The 19590-nt window shown below is 38.9% G+C and overlaps 1 protein-coding gene across 3 annotated transcripts in view; it reads left to right on the forward strand.

Annotated features, from left to right (window-relative positions):
• ATP8B1 (ATPase phospholipid transporting 8B1) overlaps positions 1–19590 on the forward strand; it is a 44431-nt gene that overhangs the window by 18920 nt on the left and 5921 nt on the right. For all 3 annotated transcript variants that reach the window (XM_069775551.1, XM_069775550.1, XM_069775549.1), the window contains 20 exons: positions 971–1068; positions 2383–2496; positions 3010–3108; positions 3215–3276; positions 3722–3794; positions 3888–3958; positions 5197–5279; positions 6934–7092; positions 7268–7356; positions 8111–8301; positions 9219–9427; positions 10312–10355; positions 10502–10658; positions 11791–11979; positions 12735–12847; positions 13321–13485; positions 13845–13956; positions 15111–15186; positions 15979–16111; positions 17291–17576. In XM_069775551.1, the coding sequence (XP_069631652.1) occupies positions 971–1068; positions 2383–2496; positions 3010–3108; positions 3215–3276; positions 3722–3794; positions 3888–3958; positions 5197–5279; positions 6934–7092; positions 7268–7356; positions 8111–8301; positions 9219–9427; positions 10312–10355; positions 10502–10658; positions 11791–11979; positions 12735–12847; positions 13321–13485; positions 13845–13956; positions 15111–15186; positions 15979–16111; positions 17291–17576 (2523 nt within the window). The remainder of the gene's footprint in view (positions 1–970; positions 1069–2382; positions 2497–3009; positions 3109–3214; positions 3277–3721; positions 3795–3887; positions 3959–5196; positions 5280–6933; positions 7093–7267; positions 7357–8110; positions 8302–9218; positions 9428–10311; positions 10356–10501; positions 10659–11790; positions 11980–12734; positions 12848–13320; positions 13486–13844; positions 13957–15110; positions 15187–15978; positions 16112–17290; positions 17577–19590) is intronic.

The following is a 19590-nucleotide window of genomic DNA, read 5'->3' on the forward strand; positions in this document are numbered from 1 at the left end:
GTTTATTGGTGATGCAGGCTTGAGGGCAGGAAAGGGATCTGAAGGATCTTGAAGGGAAGGAGGTAGCCTGTGAAAGAGGGGGGCATGGAAAATAACTTGACAGCAGGAGTTGTTCTGGTAGTGGTCGACCAAAAGCTACTTATGTCTTAGATGAACCCCATTTAAAGGTGAACTTCACAGGACTTAGATTAACAACAGGGACCTTAAGGTGGAGATGGATGGTTTGTTAGCAAGTCCTCTAGAGGCTTTTTCCTTAGGGAGACTGTAATGTCAAGTCAGGTTTTAAATGCTAAGTACTGAAGGTGACAGAAGGAGGCAATATTGCTTAGCTGCTTTGTAAGCAAATTTATCAGTTTATGGTCCAAAACTTCAGAAGGTGTTCGCAGACATCGCTTGTTTAGTTTTGTTAAATTTTACTGCAAAATGCAATTTATGTTCCTGAGTTTTCAAGCAGTCAAACAAAATTGATGGCTGAAAAAATAAAATGAGCACTTCAGATTTTTACCTTTTTCATGGTTGTAAATGAAAACCATTGCACAGTATGGTTATATGAAATAATTGTTTTCCAAAGTTTAGTGGACCTTTTCATTTCTAGAAAGACTGAGAAACCCTGTTTTGGGTGCGTAGTGCTTCACAGGTATAAGAAAAGAAAACCAAAAGAGGGGAAAGAAGGGAATTTAGCATGAATAAATGTTCCAATAGGTTTTCAGTTTCTCATAGAACTTCCAAATTGTTAATCACCACTTCCTCCTACCTCAAATTATATTTTAATTGTTAATAAAGACAAATAGCCTGGAGACTTCCTGAAAACCTTTTTTTTAGACTATGTACTAAAAAGCAGGTACCAGTCTTGTTTCAACTGAAAATACCTTTAAAAGATGGCATTTCAGAGAAAACCTGAAACTGGCTGATTTGTTCCTTCATGTTTATAACAATCAGAGGTTGACCCATTTTGCCTTGTCTCTTCCAGATTGCAGCTGGCAAGTTAAAGCAAATGATCAACGCTTCTATGAACAGCCCCAGTTTAAGAGAACAGTATTTCTGTGCTTCAAAAAAAGCAAATATGCAGTAAGTTTTCTTTATCTCAGTTATGTGCTAACAGTACTTGTCAGGGTGAATACTTTCTTAATCTCACTAAGATCTTTGGAACCACTGGTGATTAGTGTAAAAACCACAATTAACACTTCTTAGGATTTCCAACAAAGGTGAGGAAGTATAACTGGTTTGGGGTTTGTGAATGGAAAATCAAGGTATCAAGAGACTTGTTTAAGATGAGATAGAGAATTAGAAGCCAGGTGTCCTCAGTCCAAATTCCGAGTTTTATTGGCTGTTGCAAACGTCCACATAGGTGTCATCTTTCGTATAAGAAGTTTCCGTATAGTATGAAGCAATATCCTGACTAAGCTAGACTGGGACAGTCTTAAAAATAGACATTTGGGAATGTCTAGTCATTTAAACAGCATAATTTTAGATACACCTAATTATGATAAAGGAGACATTTTTATCTCGTTTATCAAGACAAAAGGTTGAATTTTTTTCCTGTTCCTAATTTTTTAACCTTTCAAAGTAATAAAGCTGTGGTGCTTCTATGTGGTGCTGGTTGCGAGTGACAGAGGCTTGGACTGTGGGGTTACTACATGTGGAGTGCCTGGCTTTATCTGTGATGCATTGGCTCATTGGTTCCCTTGTACCTGCTGAGATACCTGCCTTGCAGACTTGAGGCAGTTTGGATTATCTCATACATGGTTATGAACTTTTAATAGTAAAACTGCTACAACTGGAGCTATTCAAATGGAAATCCTTCATGTTTGGACTAGGTAGGGACTGGCACTTGTGAGAGTTAACCTTTGCTGGATCTGATGTTGTCCCTCCTGAATAAGTCTAATTATCAGTCCTTTTTGTCTGGATTCATTATTTGTAGTTTCATGCCTGAGACTAATTATATCCCTAATAGTGATGTTGTATATTGAGCAAATAATGTCAAAAGGCATTACAGAGAAGATTGCCTAGGAGGAGAAAAGCACGGAAGTTTCCTTCCCTTCTCTGTCCTCATCTGGCAGTGCCATGTGCACTGTGTCATTTACTGGGGGAGAGGCTGTAACCTTTCTACACTGTGACTGTGCAATGCCCTGTAGTCCTCGGTGTAGCTAAAGCTTCAGTCTGAGATGCTTTTTGGGGTACGTTAATGTCAGTGAAACAGACCTTTTTTGCCTTATTTCATTAAGATGGTGACATTAAGATGTTAAACTGTTGAGTTACAATTCTAACAAAGTTCGTAGGAAAGATTTCACTAGTAAAATGCTTTACTTAAAAATAGGCATTGTACATTTGTAATGTAAGAAGAATCTGTTCTTGTGAATGACGTTTGGTTTTCTTCAACAGGCAAATGCAATTAAGACATACAAGTACAATCCTATCACTTTTTTACCACTTAATCTGTTTGAACAGTTTAAAAGAGCAGCCAACTTCTATTTCCTCGTTCTTCTCATTTTGCAGGTAAGAAAAGCAGAGAGAACACTAACTGTAAAGTGGATTTGAGGTGCTAATCTACTGAGCTGAATAATACTTATGACACAATTCAGTGCTATCCTGTAAGGGAATGTATCTGAACTACTACAGAAACTAAGCTCATCTCAACAGAAATCTGGAACAACCTACCCTAGCGTTGTATTAGCTAGGATGAGCTAGTTGCAGAGTTCATTAATTTCATGGGGAAAAGATGTTTCTTTTACTCTGTAAAACATGATGGCCTTAAGTTCCACTCATGAATCAGAAGCTCCAACACAAAATACAAGCAACTACAATTGTTAAAGAGAAGCCAATGCTGAGGTAGGGCAGCACAGTCAAATTCTCCCCCTAGAGTTTGTTCATCTTCACAACCTGACTTAAAATTCTCTCTCTGATGTGTTGGTTTTCCTTCTTATGTTACAGTCAGATCACTATGAAATGTCTCTGAATAGAGCTTGATTGGTAGTCCTCTACTGAACTGATTTTATTTGTCTTTTGTAGTCGATTCCCCAAATAACTACCCTGTCATGGTATACAACACTGGTGCCCTTACTCTTGGTGCTGGGAATAACTGCAGTCAAAGACCTAGTGGATGACATTGTAAGAAACATGTTTTGTTAATGTTAAAAGCAAAACACCTCAGTGTTGTTAATTTCTTTAATTGTGATATGTGGTAGGGAGTATATTCTCTTCTCCTGGTTTTCAGGCTCGTCACAGGATGGACAACGAGGTTAATAATAGGACATGTGAAGTCATCAGGGATGGAAGGTTTGTACTGTTACCTTAACTTTGTAAGTGATGTTTGTTGTCTTGTTACTAAGTTTCATCACAGATCTTAAACCATAGATGATAGGGAAAGTTCAGCTTTTTGTTCTTTACTGTTCCACATGTCTGTGTGGAAAACCCAATTGAAAATGGAAGAGAATTGCCCAAAGGAGTAATTTAACTTAATTTTGTGGCACTAAATCTGTGCTAAGAGCAGCTTCTTTGGAGAGAAGGGCAGAAATTCATATATAGGTGAAGAGGGAAGAGAAGAGGTAGGTTGACTTCTAAGTTATAGATGCCCAACTAAATTGCAGTTTCCAAAAAGAAAAAACACACATTACCAAGGTGTAATGTTTTTCTACTAAGGAAAGTTCAATATTTCAAGATTTTTAGAGTGCATAGTGTTCTAGATTAAATAGTAATAATTATTGAACTATCTTGATATTAGGTTCAAAAACACAAAATGGAAAGATATTAAAGTTGGTGATATCATTCGTCTGAAGAAAAATACTTTCGTTCCTGTAAGTGCTTTAGATATATTTGTTTTGTTTCTAGAGAGTTCTGTACAAATCTTGACTTGGATTTATTTGGTGCTTATTTATTTGTTTTTCTAGGCTGATATTTTGCTGCTATCCAGCTCAGAACCAAATAGTCTCTGCTATGTAGAGACAGCAGAACTAGATGGGTAAGGCTCTATCTAAGGATTTCTTGGATTTAATTTTGGCTTGCTGGTAAAAGAGCAAGAAGTGTGTATTTCAGACTCTATTTGTCACTTATTAAGCCACACCTGGAAACTGTGTCCAGTTTTTGATTCCCACAATTCAAGGATCATTAAAAATTGGTGAGGGTCCACTGGAGTGTCACAAAGATGTCTGAAGTGTTGGAGTACATGATATATGAAGAAAGGGTGAAGGACTTGGATTTATTCAGCCTGGAGAAGAGACGGGTGATTTAATCAGCCTTCCAGTATCTCAAAGATAGTTACAGAGAAGCTATTCTCTTCACATTGACAGGACAAGAAGCAATGGTTACAAATAGCTCCAGAGGAAATTCTGTCTGCATTCAAGAATAATTATTCTCATGGTTGATAATTTTTACTGTTGGAATAGGTTGCCCAGAGAAGTAGTAGAATTTCTCTCACTGGAAACAGTCAAGGCTTGGCTTGACAGGGCCCTGGATAACCTCATCCAACATCCTGCTTCCAACAGGAGGTTGGACTGTTGATTACCAGAGGTTTCTTCCAACCTGGACTTTTTTATGATTTTAAACTTTTCTTATGCTGTGTCAGTGGGAAAACAATTTTTTCGGTGGAAGTTTTTGATAGAAACTGCTTAGATAGCATAAATCTTACTGTCTCTCTCACATTGCTTTGTAAATGTTTTAGTTCATGTTGTCAGAAAAGCTAGTGCTGAATTCTTTTAGAGAAGTCCGTAATGATACGGACTTCCCCTAATGAGATGAAATGTTAGTTTTTCCAAATGAGCAGTGTATTCCTTACTCAACCTTTAGTAATCTTAAAAACAATAACTTGCAACATCATGCAAAACAAGAATCTGTTTGTGTTGGGAAAGGTTAGTTCTCTATTGAAGCTTTTAACAGTATCAGTTATTAAACACTGTTTTCAAATAACCATTACTTCAAACTTAATTACTGCATTAGTAAAACAATGATTGTGAGAAGCTTCACTTATGTACATCGAGCAGAGGTAAAGGGGTAAGATTTCACTTGTGAAGAAACTAATCAGTGTAAGAACTAGTCACGTGGTTCATGAATGCTTCATATCCATGCAAATGCATGGCTTTGCCATTGCTTCAAAGTAGGAGGTTGGTACCTATGGCATATTGATTTGCTTAATTTTGTTCAAACTTCTTTCTTGTATCCATGTTTTTAATAAAATGACCTTTTAATCCTTTTTTTCCTTAGTGAGACTAACTTAAAATTCAAAATGGCACTTGAGGTAACACACAGATATCTTCAAGAAGAAAGTGCGATGGCAGACTTTAATGGTTTGTACAGTTATATTCTTACAACTATTCAAATGTTGCTCAAGCAGTTTACAGTACAAGTAAATAAAACGTGGCTGGGGATCTAAGCATTGCCAATGATGCTGTGATTCTGGAGTTAGTGGCATCTTGGCTTTTGTCATGAGGCCGCATAAGCAAGTTGCACAAAGGAAACTGCTGCCGAGCAAAATGTAGTCTGTCTGAAGATGAGACCTTTGCCATGAGTGAGCTACGGCACACTAAGTAGAGATGGTGGAACCCTTTATTAGTGTTTGCCTGCTTGTTTTCTTTGGAAAAAAGTATGTTTGCTGTTGGGAATGGATCTGGAAAATACCTTCTATTGTCCTTTTGTTATTTATCATTATGATCTAGCTGCTTTCTGTGCATGTGGAAGCTTGAAGGGCAGAAATCCCTTCTCTTACTGAGATCTGACACAGAGTTTTATCTCAAGCTGAATATTTAGCAATCCTAAAATTGCAAATGCTTAAAAAAAAAAAAAAGGCTTACAATAGAGTGACATGGAGAAGCAAGCAACTAAGGACTGTTCCTGGTTTCCTTCAGTATGAGAACTGAGGAACACAAAGTGAAATGAGCATCTAACAAATTAAAAATAAACAGAAGGGAGATGCTTTTTCACACAATACGTAGTTAAGCTAAAATTCACAGTTTGCCAAAGGATGTTGTGGATGTAAAAAGTTTGTGCTTTCAAAGAACATCTCTTGAGCAAATTTATGTGGAAGGAGAGCCTGCCCACAAAGGCGTCAGCTCTGGTTCAGAAGATCTGTTGGCTGCAACTTGCTGCAAGACTGTGAAAGCATTTCAGTGGCCTGCGCCTGTAATTTGACTCTTCCTTGCACATCCACCTGTCTTGATGAGAGGCAGGGTTCAGGGCTAGAGGCAGCAGTGTTTTGGCCTGAAATTGCCACTCTGTGCTCCTCTGTAGCAATCAGAGTTTGTTTATTTCTGAAACACAGTTTTGATAATGGTAACTGCAGCATGAACCAAAATTTTAGGATGAGCTCAGTTTTGGGGATGGAAGTGCAAATATATGGCATCAAGTGCCAATCATAAAGTAGGCAGTGGGAATAGGGCAAGTCCCAAGAGTCAAAGTAAAATGTCACTTTTTCAGCCGTAATATTTCGGTGTCTGTGCGGTGTAGCAATGCACAGTGGCAATGTTTATCTATAGCAATGTATTGCATGAAGGTTGTCTTCCCCTTGTGGGATCATTGCTAGTAAGTCTTCAGTGGTAAAATGAACTAAATACTACATTCATGCTAGAGTGTAAGATCCAGAGAGACATAGGCTCTTGTAGGCAGGTGTTTGTTAAAATTTGAGAAATATTAAAAGAGAAGGTGAACAAAAAGTGCCCTATTTGGCAGTAAATGCTGTGCCTAGTGATCTTGGTGCAGAAATTAATTCTTTCTGCTATTGCAATCTCTAAGTAAAATACCACCCAAAGATACCATATTTAAAATATCAGCAACACAGCACTGAATATTTGTACACCCTGAATTTCAAATAAATAGTTTATTCAGAACACCTGGTTTTCTCAAAGAAAACAACCTCATGAAGTAAAACTACTTCAATGGTGGGTACAAATCAATGCATTTTTATTTAACTGTTGTATATTAAACATTGTCCACCAAATTTTTTAGGTCTGATTGAATGTGAAGAACCTAATAACCGACTGGATAAGTTTGCAGGAACGTTATTCTGGAGAAACATGAGTTATTCACTGGATGCTGATAAGATTTTATTACGTGGATGTAAAATCAGGAATACAGACTTCTGCCATGGAGTGGTCATATTTGCAGGTATTTATGAATTGAACATGTGTAATATTTACTGACTAAAAGCATGCCCTATAGAGTGAAATAACATCTTTACCTTATAAACATTGACTGTATTTTTATGTCCCAGTTTTGTAAAATAATAATAATAGCACTTGTTTGCATATTGTATCTTTTCTTTTTTTTTCTTTATTTTTAGGTCCTGATACAAAAATAATGAAAAATAGTGGAAAGACAAGATTTAAAAGGACAAAAATTGACTCCCTTATGAATTACATGGTTTATACTGTAAGCCTTTTTGTTTAAACTTCAGGCGTTTTGAGTTCATTTTTAAGTGAATAGAGTGAATGCAAATTCAGGAAATTTTTTTTTTTTTTCTTTTGATGTAATAAGTATGTTTCCACTTTGTTTGGCCTGGTGAGTTGAGATGAAGTAGGAGGAAATCTAAAAAGGTGCCTTGCTGTTGGCAGAATCTGTGACCCTAAACTGCAGGTGTTGGGCAGCCTACATGATGCAGAAAAATGCTTCAAAACCAGTGTTGTAAGTGCTTCTGCTTGTCTGCGCTGAACTGTTGGACAGAGACCTGAGGACCCAGGTCCTGGTCCAGATGTCCGTTCAGCCTGAAAAGTTCAACACCCGTGGTTTTTGTCCTTGGTCAGCACCTGTGGCATGTGTGTATGAGGAATACCTGCTGTCCTACAACCTGCACTCTACTGAGTGTGATTCCCTGGGATGGGGAAAGAGGAGAGAGAAGCCGGCCTGTTGGCAGGCAGAGGCACGACTGTGGTTCTGCCCCTGCTCCAAGCATGTTCATTTACTCTATTTGCTGCCTGCTTAAATGAACATAAAAACATGAAAATGATGCTTGGGGAATAGACTAAAATTAGAATCCAGATTATTTGAAGACACCATTTTGTGGGAAAGTTTTGCTCCTCTTCTTACTTACAAATATGTGTAATGTTCTATTTTGAACATGGAGATTTGGGATTTAAGTCGAGCAAATGTTTCTGAAGTGTCACAGGCCTTTCTCTGTACACTGTAGATTTTTGTCGTCCTCATCCTGCTGTCGGCTGGCCTTGCCATTGGACACACTTACTGGGAGCAGCAGATTGGTAACTTGTCTTGGTACCTCTACGATGCACAAGACTTCAGTCCTCCATATCGCGGCTTCCTTAACTTTTGGGGATATATCATTGTTCTGAACACCATGGTTCCCATTTCCCTTTATGTGAGGTAAGTAAGTACCTAGGCCTTTAACAGCTGAATTGGTGATAAGATTGAATTACTTAACTTAGAGACTAATGGTGAATGGACTTAATTTCCCGTTGGTGGTAGCAAATACAGCTTCACATTGCATGGAAAAGCATTAATATAATTCTCTGTCTTACTGAAAAGGCATTGGACGTCTTGCCCTCTTCAGTGAGATTTTACAAGAAAGTGATCTGTATTGCTTTCCTGTAAAATCATCACTCAAGGACTTTTGACTCAATTTAAAGATATCAAGCTTTTCTTACAGTATTAAGTATATCTGCTCTATACTTTGACTAAGGAGAAAATTCTCCCAAGCAATGATCTCTGACAAAATTGCAGACTTGATCCTGCTAGTATTTAACTTCTCAGTCTAATTCTGCAGTCACAGTGCATGAAGAAAACTACTTGGAAAAAAAATTAAAATGGAAAAATCATATTTTATAGATTTATTCTCAGAAGAGAGGTCTTACAAGTCCATGAAGTATGAATAATTTTGCCTTTGACAAACCTGTCTGTAATATATTTGAATTCATCCAGCCTCCTACCAGTTCTTCTGCAAGTTGTATTTAAAATGCTATTCCCAAGTGGGATTTCTGTTTGTTATGGGAGCAGCACTATAGATACTTCTGGCTTGATAAGGCCATAGAGGCTTTTCCCCAGTTACTGCGGTGTTGTTGAAGCTGAGCTCTCTGGTCCAACATCAGTTTGAGTGGCCTGTGTAGGGGTGATGGTGCTTTGTAATGTGCTGGTAAGCGTAATTGTTTTGTCTTAAGCTCCTGGGCTGTCTGAGCAATTTGAGTCCCGGAAAATAGTCAGAGTCCCCTGAATCTGATAATATGTCATTATTTTGAAATACGAGATGCAGCTGGGAGTGAGAACATTAATTTTATTTCATTTAGTGTTGAAGTGATTCGTTTGGGCCAAAGCTATTTTATAAACTGGGACCTGCAAATGTATTACCCTGAGAAGGACACGGCTGCGAAGGCCAGAACCACCACGCTGAATGAGCAGCTGGGGCAGATCCACTATATCTTCTCTGACAAGACAGGAACACTTACACAGAACATCATGACGTTTAAAAAATGTTGCATAAACGGCCAAAGATACGGTAAGTCTGTGCCACGCTGGTGTGCCCTATAGCGAAAACTGGCTAGCACAGGAGCTCTGATTTGTGACAGGAGCATGGGGGAAGACCATGCAAGTCCCTGTGTAGCACAGCTGGCAGCCTCTGACCAGTCTATACAAATGAGTTGGAATTCGAATGCTTGTTTGAAGTCAGGTGCATATAAGTCTTTTTAGTTTCAACTGAACTTCCACAATTTAGCCTCAGCATTAGTAAAGCTCCAGTAAAATTGAATTGTTTGGGTTTCCTCACTGTTTTCCCCTCTAAAAAGTGGAAACTGATAGACTTCTGTGGAAACTTCCCAGCAGAAAAGTCAAAAATGAGTAATTTACAGAATACTTTACTTCTGGTAGAAATGCTTCAGGGACAAAATTAATCTAGGAACAAATTAAAAAATTTACTAAGAGCAGCAGTTTTTCACTTTAGTGTTAATTACTTCCTTTTCCAATCTTGTCTGGATTTCAATATTCAGAATATGCAGCATATGTGCTCCAGAACTATTGTTTGGTTGGTTCAAATAACAAAGAATGCAGTATGCTAACACCATGTGATTTTTAAACATCCTACCTCTGAAGAGAGATGAGGAATTTCTGACAGTGAAAGCTGTGTTAAGCCAACACAGATGTTCTATGACAATTCCACTGCGTGCTTTTTTTTCTTATATTTGCTTTGGTGTCACTAGTATATAAAGGTACTGTGGCTGCAAATGAGTTTGATTTTTTTTAAATCTGAGCTATTCTAGTGTGGTAGATATTGTTGTTTTTTTGGTTTTTTTTTTGTTTGTTTTTTTTTTTTTTACTCTGTGAATGAGTTGTAAAAACTTTGTTGTTCTGTCCTGTGCCTTCTGATTGATGGTGCTTGCATTGCAGGAGACTGCCGGGATGGAGCAGGGCAGCTTCAGAGTCACCCAGAGGTAGGTCGGTCCAATCTGGTGCTGAAGTCCCTATGGTCTGTAGAACAGGGAACATTCCCTTGCCAAAGTCTGAAAAGATGCAGATAGGCACAAAGCAATTGCACATGAGATGACTCAAACTCTCTCTTCATCTGTTTTCTAAGCAGCAAGTGGATTTCAGCTGGAACATGTACGCAGATGGAAAGTTCTCATTCTATGATCACTATCTGATAGAGCAAATAAAATCTGGAAAGGAGCCAGAAATTCAGAAGTTCTTTTTTCTGCTTGCCATTTGTCACACAGTCATGGTTGACACTTCTGATGGTGAGTATATTTTTTTGTTTGGTTTTTTTTTTTTTTCCTTGTGTAAGTGGAAACAAGTGAAAAGGAGTGTTAGGCTGCCCTTTAAATTAAAAGCAAGAGCCGATGCTATTCCCTGTGCTGAATTTATCTGACCCTTTATGGAAGGAGGACTGTCTTTATGATAGTTACAGTTGTGGCAAATGCGCATCTTAACAGCCAATTTAGAAAGGTAGGGGAACAGCTTATACAGAGGTCTTGTGTTTTCATGTTATGGGTCGTCTATCTGTTCAAATACATGTTTAAAATCTCAAAAGCATAAATCTCAATGATAATGACACTAGCATAGTCTCTGGTTCCACATACATATGTTGAAAGTACAAACACATTTGGAAACTTCTTTTCAGTGTGGAAGAACAAGTGTTTTCAGCATGAGGGTTTTATGTTCTTACTCCGTGACCCGCAGCCCCATAGATGTATACAAATCATGTATGTCTGTCCTAAGAGTATTGGCAGCAAATAAGCAAAATGAATAACAAAAATGTGACAGAAACTAAATTCAGAGGTGAACAGCTATTGAAGAATTCATGAATGTGAAAAATAAGGCTGGAAGATTCAATTAAAATATGGAAGAATAGTATTGCTTTACTCCCATCTTTGTGAGATATCCATGAAACGGGCAGTCTCCTGTCTTTTCTTGCTCTTCCTACTCATGTTTTTGGGGTTGTTTCTGCTACATTGTGTTGGGGTGTGTGGCCGAGGATTTGTCTTTTGGAGCTTCCTTTCAAAATGCTTAAATGAATGTATTGAGAAATTAAGATATTTAAGTTATATTTGTTTTGAGACAGAGAAGTTACAGTTTTTGCTTTTATACCTGGAGGGAAGAGGGTTCCATGACCTACCCTGTTTGGAAAGTACATGTAATAAAAAGCGGGGGGCGGGGGGTGTCCCTAGTCCCTCCCCTCTGTGTGCACTGCTATCAGGTGCTGCAGCAGTGTATTAGAGACCACTTCAGAAAAGGAAAGGACTTTGCACATCCAGTTCTCAATCACTCTGAAGAATGGATGTGAATTTTTTAGCTGTGGTGTCCCAAGTGCCCCTGTAATGCTCAGGTATATCCTAGCGTTGTCTTCTTTTCACTGTTTCAATGATACAGGTCAGCTCAATTACCAAGCAGCTTCCCCAGATGAAGGGGCCCTTGTTACGGCAGCCAGAAACTTTGGCTATGTTTTCCTTTCACGAACACAAAATACTATCACTATAAGTGAAATGGGGATTGAAAGAACTTACGATGTCCTTGCTATCTTGGATTTCAACAGTGATAGAAAACGGATGTCTGTTATTGGTAAGCTGATTACAACTAACCTTTAAAGAAGAGGTCACTTGTATTTCATAGGTGAAAAAGTACATGCAAAGGAAGTTGAAGTCAAGAATTACAGCTGTGTAACACACAGTCCTATGATAGATTTTAATCCACATAGCTTTGGATAGCAAAAGAGAGTCTTTCCAATGAGGTGCAAATGTGTCCATTAGACAGTCCTGGTGTTCAGATGTGGCCTCTGCTGAAGACCATGTTAGGTCCCTTTAGTAGAAGCTTGAAGAAATGCTGCAGAGATGATTTATTCCCCTTTTTCCCCAGAGAACAAACAAGTTGTATGTTCCTTTAGCTATTGGAATACTAGCTATGCAGTGTGAGGTATAAATAGCTCTTTAGTTTTGGTTTTAACTATCTTTAAAGAAGTCAGTCTTGGATCAGTTAGAGATCTGTTGTTTTTAAGGCTATAACTATGGTGCATAGTATCTCTAGCATATGTCTCTGCCCAGCTGCTGTGGGCAAGGGAGGTGTTAATACTATATGAACCATTATCAAAACCATAATTCTTGGGAGTTTAAATATCCTCTCCTATCATGAGAGAGAAGAGGAAATGCACTTGTCAACCAAGTTACATAACTGAACAATAGTAGAGATGGTGAAGAAGAAACATGATTTTGTAGTTTTGGTACTTAACAGCAGTAGACTGAAAAATCTAATCTGAAACTATTCCTTTATTTAAATGTACTCTTAACATTTTGTCTCACCTCTCATATTTTACTCCATAGTAAGAGAATCGGGTGGAAATATCAGGCTATATTGTAAAGGGGCTGATACAGTAATTTATGAACGGTTGCACCCAAGGAATCTAAAGAGAGAAGCTACAGAAGAAGCACTAGATGTACGTTTGTATTTTATATGCCAATTTTACATTAAAAATTGTTTATTTCTGACTATAATCTGATTTTATTAATTTCCTTTTCCTAAGCTATTAAACCAAATGCAGACCTATAACTGGTTCTACAAGTCATCCCAAACCTGAGAAATCATCAAAGTGATACAAGTTTTCATGCATGTTCTTAAAAATACATTCATGAGAAGTGAACTTAAATTTTGTGTACCTGCTTTTTTTTTTTCATAATTATCAGTATTCCAGATCACTACACTCTGTTCTATTTGTCACCTCTTCAGTCTTTCAGTTCAGACTGCCTTGTCAGCTATAATTTAATTTTTGGCATTTCTGAAATACCCAGGACTAGTTGCACAGTCAGATTTGTTTTATCAGACTTACCGAACGCTTATGATCTTAACTCTTATGTTTGGACTGCGAATGAAGAGTTTTGTTCTGTGGACATGTTTTTAATTATTTTTCAGATTTTTGCAAATGAAACTCTTAGGACACTCTGCCTGTGCTATAGAGACATTAGTCATGATGAATTTGAAGCATGGAATAAAAAGTTTGTGGAGGCCAGTGTAGCTACAACTAATCGTGATGAAGCTCTGGACAAAGTGTATGAGGACATAGAAAAAAACTTGATTGTAAGTCAAGCTTTAAATTTTTAGTGTACTTTTATTCTTATATAAGAAGAAACAGATCTTTTTGAAAATAAATTATTCTTGTTTACTAGGACATTTTGATTTGGGTCTTTTCAGTGTTTTATTGGCTTTAGAGCCATGCCAAATTTTAGACTTTAATAGAATGATGGGAAATGTATTTTAGTGCATGTATTTCAGTGTGGTCACTTCTATATGCAAGAGTTTGTCTTTACTGAATTCTTAGCTTGAGCTGTACCTTGGCTTGAAGACATATCCATAACAGTTTCATGCTCTACTGAAAATGAATCAGTTTTCTATACATGTTCATCCTACTAAATACCTGTATTTCCAATATCTTCCAGCTGCTTGGTGCAACAGCTATTGAAGACAAACTACAGGATGGAGTTCCAGAAACTATTTCCAGACTTTCAAAAGCAGACATTAAAATCTGGGTGCTTACTGGTGACAAAAAAGGTGGGTTTACTTACAGCTGAAGAGCTAGTAAAAACAGGATAAGGGATAGAAGATAAACTGGAACAAATGTGGACTAGAAATAAAGCATATGTTTCTAGAAGACCTTAGTGTGAAAGTCCATTTAAATCAAAACTGGAGGAATTTCTACAATGTGCAGAATTTCATCCCAGCTGTTCCCAGTCCAGAGTTGCTGGATGGGCTTCTGTGTAACTTCTGTTCCTCCAACAGATTAGCCTAGACGACTGATTTTGTGACTGTCTTCTATAGCGAAATATCCAGCTACTGCTTTTCCCAATGCAAAGCAAATGCAGGACAACTTGCTTTTAACACCAGGCTTGCTTGGCTCTGAGGCCAGGTACCAAAACTTGTCTTTTTACAGTGAAAACTTACTTTTCAAATAATCACAAGTGCTGCTGACAGAGACTGATCTGCTTTTCTTTTTGTATTTGATAGTCTGCAGTCTGGCAACATATTTTGTTAAGTCAGTTCAAAAAACAGCATTAAATTTGTAAGTAAGAATGGCTGTACTACAGCCTGGACGGAGGTGCAGCCAGACCAGCATCTCTGACTCTGGCAAAAGCCTTGGTTCAAGGAATCCAGAGTAAGGACAGGTCAAAATTGTGTGGCATATACTGTGGTTGACTCTTGCAATGCCTTTGGTGTAATGGCTCTCTGACATGGAGACAGCACCTCCAGCATCAAGTTAAATAGGCCCTGGTAGATCTTTCTTCTGCAAATTGGCTGATAAGACTTTTCCAGATCACTAACAGTTTTTGCATTCAAAATGTCTTGTAACAATGCATTCCACCCACAGTAACGTACATTTCATAGGAAATGTTGCATAGGAAATATAATTCCCTGTTGTTGACTTAAAATCCATCTCCCATTGTGCCTTTATTGCCACACAGTTGTTGTATGACAAATAATGAACAAGCATTCCCCCAGCTTCTTTGAGTTATGTATATTTTTTTTTCCCTGTTCATTCACACTGTGGTAATGAAAGGGAACTTCTCATGCTGAAACATAACTTCAAAAATTACTTAAGAGGACTTCAGGTACTTCTGCCTGTTCCCAGCAGTTACTCATGACAGAACTTTAAGTAAATACTTTCTCTCTCTCTCTCTCTCTCTCTCACTCTTTTTTTTTAATTGTAGAAACTGCTGAAAATATTGGATTTTCTTGTGAACTCTTAACAGATGAAACAACAATCTGCTATGGAGAAGATACCAGGCAAGTGAAAAGCACAAAGCATTTCTTTTGTGGGAATTAAAAATGTTCCATTTTTAAAATTAACCCAGCAGTAACATTGGCTTATCCCACAGTAACTCTTCAATGACCGAACAGTATTTCCTGGCAGTTGTTCAGCTGTACATTGTCTGTTTCTTTGCTTTTTACAGAATTGTAATTTTACAAGGTGACCTCTTAATTTTGGGTAAAGGTGGTGATATCCTGTTTGCAGGAAGCTATACGTTCTAGGTCAACAACTGTTGACATCAAATTTGTCCTGTAGTTCAGAGAAGTCTGGAGCCCACCTGGAGTGGGCTAAGCCGGTCTCCTTCTAGTACAAATCTTGAGTAGTTACCAGGTTTTGCTCTCGCTACCTGTCCCTGAACTCTAGTATTACCCCAGCTGGTCTTTCACCCTATCCCATGCTCCTGTACACAGTACAGCCCTATGCTACAAAACCACAATGGATTGCAAGGTATTCAGTGCTTAGTCATAAAGAATTTGTCAGAGTGGTTATACCCAAGGGAAGACAACATGGGACTAGGAGAACTAGGGCCTTGTAAGAGTGTTACAGCTTTTCCTGACTAATTTTTCCAACTTTTTGCTTATTTGCAAACCAGTGTGATCCTCTTTTCACTGTTGCTCTGGCACTGCTTAGAACGTCACCTAATATATGGCAAAAAAAGTCCTAGCAGCATATATTGCATTTCTTTCTTGCACATCTTCAGCCTGGGACTGATGTAGCTTAAAGTTTATTCTTGATTTTTCTGTAATAGTATCCACCTCTCTTTCCAGCGCTCTTCTTCAAACTAGGCTGGAGAACCAGAGGAACAGGGCTGGATCAAGTACACATTCCTCTGTAAGAATGAACGAGCCCTTCTTCCAGGGTAGTAAAGATCGTGCTTTAATAATCACTGGCTCCTGGTTGGTACGTACAAAATAAGTTGTTCTGTGTATTTGAGATTTTGGGGGTACCACCAAGTCAGTGTCCTTCACTGAGGACTCTGTTCATTTGTCTGCCTTGCTAAATCAATCAATGAAAATTCTTTGGCCATTGTGCCTATGGTTGAACACATCTGTTTGATATTTATGTTCAGAAATACTTTTGGTTTTGAAGGTTGAAAATAGCGCTTAATAAAATAAGGAATGTGTTGGGCCTTTCAAATCACCCTGGTAGCTGCCATCATAGTAAAGCCAAGCCCTTGCAAAAGCACAGCCTGATTTTCAGAGTATTTATTCTTCATGGGGACTCTGGTCTAATGGAAAAAAAAAAAAAAAAAAAAAAAAAAGAGAGAGAGAGACATGACTGCCAGCATTACAGGATGCATGGCTTCAGTATAGGCACAGAAATTGTGCTTGAAATGAGAGATGGGAGTGAAAGGGTAGAAATAAAAGATTAGTTTCCTGCTCAGTCCTGCAATGTAGTGCTCTCACAGGAGCTTAGAAAGCAGAAAAGAGCTTTTAACAGAGAAGTGACTAGCAGTAGTTTAGTGACTATTACCCACCCTGTTGGCAGGCTGCTCTTACAGACACCTGTAAAGCAGAAAGTCCAGTGAACAGCTAAGGATTGTCTGCCATGTTTCAGCATTCCAGCCCTAAACCTTTATTTTTTTATAAAGAAATGTACATCTGCGTATAAGGCATAGGAAGCAGGCTGGGGATGTCTAAAGGTAATTAGCAGGAGCGTCACATAAAATTGCAGGTCTCTGTTACCCCCTACACCAGTCAAACTGCCCCAGAGCTAACCTGGGTATTTACAGGAGACTTCTATGTGTGTTGGGCATGGTCATGCCTCCTTTAGGAGATGAGGAAGTAGGAGAGAGGGAAGTTTACATACCAGAATGTTTTCAAAACAGAAGACAGATTCCTTTGAACTCTGCAAGAAGTGTTGTGACACTAAATACAAGTATTTGACTTTTGTTAATCCCACCAAGTACATTCTTTTCATTGTTTCCATAGCTCTTTGTTCGCTCCTCTGCACGAGCATTTTATTAAAATGCTATAAATGGGTGATGGGAGCATAATGAAGTTAAGTGTTGTATAGGCAGTACTTAGAGCACGATTTGAAATAGTGTAGAAGGGAACATAATGTATTTTTGTTACACAGAATGAAATCTTGCTAGAGAAGAAAAAGAAGAAAAAGAAGCTTAAATTGAAATTCCCTAGAACAGCAGAAGAGAAGAAAAAGCAAACTGAGAAGAGAAGAAGGGCTGAAGCTTACAAAGAACAGCAGCAGAAGAACTTTGTGGATTTGGCCTGCGAATGCAGGGCTGTGATCTGCTGTCGAGTGACTCCAAAACAGAAAGCCATGGTGGTCGAGCTTGTGAAGAAATACAAGAAAGCTATTACTCTGGCTATTGGGGATGGTGCCAATGATGTAAACATGATTAAAAGTAAGGCAGCTGTAAAACTTCGATTGGTAGGAAAGATCTCTTCTGGGTGTTCTGCAGTCTCTTCACTATTACTCTTTGTTCAGAAGACTCTACCATCTATTTCATTATCCACGTTAACATCACTTGGGTTTTGTTAGCTTCTATGCCTGTGCTTTCCCTTTTTAAGGAAGCCATTTCTGAAATGGTTAGTGGTTTTTGCTGATATATTTTAGCTTTTTCTGTAGACATTCCCTGAGAAGGGACTTGAATTGCATCTGTTACCATGTTGTGGGTGTCGCGGAGGGGATTTAAAGAGAGGGGGGTTTGTATTGCTTAAAGAATCACCTCCCATTGTATTGGCAATAGAAAAACGATTTAATAGAAATTTGTATAAAAGTGCCACTTCACAGAATTCAATGGCAAGGTTCACTGTATTACTTAGTACGTGGATGAAACGCACACAGGAAAACTAAATCAGGATCAAACTGAGCTTGTGTATATAGGGACTGAAAATGTAATAGGGTAAAAGGGAATGTTGCAAAGAATTGATTTCTTGTGATTTCTGCAAAGATCAGGAATGTGGGAAAGGGTAAGGAAGACCATCCTGTTGAGTCACAAAGTTCAGAGAAGACCCCCTTGCTTTCTAAACTCCTGTTGGAGTCTAGGTGCGGCTGGATCGACTCCTAGTCCCAGACTTGGTCAACAGTTTATATCTAAAGAGATTATGAGTATAGTAGCAGCCTAAAATTCATTCACAGTTGAATGAAATTCACAACAGTAATTTAAGTATAAATTTGAAAATAACTTATAATATACTTGCTATAATATGCTTAGTACATGCATGTGTGTAAAGACACTAAGAGATATACATATAAGAGGGTAAAAGAGAGAGGGAAAAAGAGGTATAACTGTTAAAAATTCCCCTCGAGGTCAGTGAAAATATTCATGTTGAATGCTTCAGCATTTCTCTCAACGGGCGAAGGGTCGAGCCTCAACGAGCGGAGAGAATCAGTCCTGGCCGTGTCGGCTTTCGGCGACAGACCTCCAATTTTCACAAACAGGAGAGTTTGGGAGCTCCGAGAGGCATCCCGCTCAGGGGGAGATGCTGGTCCCAGCCCGCTGCGGTCCGGGAGAGCTCCAAGGGCCTCCCGTAGTACCGCTGCTTGTAGGTTCGGGAGGTGATTGACTTTTGCCATCAACAAATTGCTGGGATGCCAGCTGCGCTGGTACCATTTCACATGCAGATAAGGGAAACTCTGAGACTGAGAAGAACTCAAAACATAGATAGGGACTGCTCCCAGAGTGTCAGGGGAGGACTGTACTAACAAGGTCTCAAGGTCGTTAGGAGAGAGAACTGGCTGCAGGTTGTTGTGAGAAGTGTCTATCTCTCCTCCCGTCCCCCGCCTCCCTCCGCCGGGCAGCAGGAGTCCTTGAGACGCACAGCAGATCTCCCTGTCTCAGCTGGGGAAGAGTTCCTGGCACAGCCAAGGGTCGCTTCGCTGCCCGGCTCCTCACGCTTATGCAAAGGGCTAGCGAGCCTTCCCGAGTTTGTAAATCAGCCTGGAGAGGGGCAAAGAAATGCACCACCACAGTGGGTTACAAATGTGTAATATAAAGAACAAAGCAATAGCTTAGCTGCCCCTTGCTTGGAGGCATTAGCTGTCCTGAATTGCAGCTGGTGCTCTTTGACCTGCTTCCTGAGAAATCCCACTGAGAAAGAAACTTCTGGGATATGGTTTATGTTACAAATGTGTTTGTAAACTGACTGGCCAGTTCATTCAGGGGTTTGCTTGCTCTGTCTCATTGCTTGGTCAAATTTCCCAGCATCCATTCTGATGGAACAAGGACTGAGAGAGAATCCAAGCGATGATGGAGATGTGAGCAGTAAATAACAGGGCAAGGAAGGGCTTATGCACTGTTGTGTTAGTCTTTAATGCAGTCTTTGTGCTGTATGCAGAAATAAAATGGAGCAGAAGAACCTGAAGCAGAGAATAGGAACCAGTAGAAGGTTTGCCCTCGGTCATGTTGTTCCTCT

Source organism: Haliaeetus albicilla, chromosome W (genome assembly GCF_947461875.1).
Source record: "Haliaeetus albicilla chromosome W, bHalAlb1.1, whole genome shotgun sequence".
Classification (NCBI taxonomy): Eukaryota; Metazoa; Chordata; class Aves; order Accipitriformes; family Accipitridae; genus Haliaeetus; species Haliaeetus albicilla.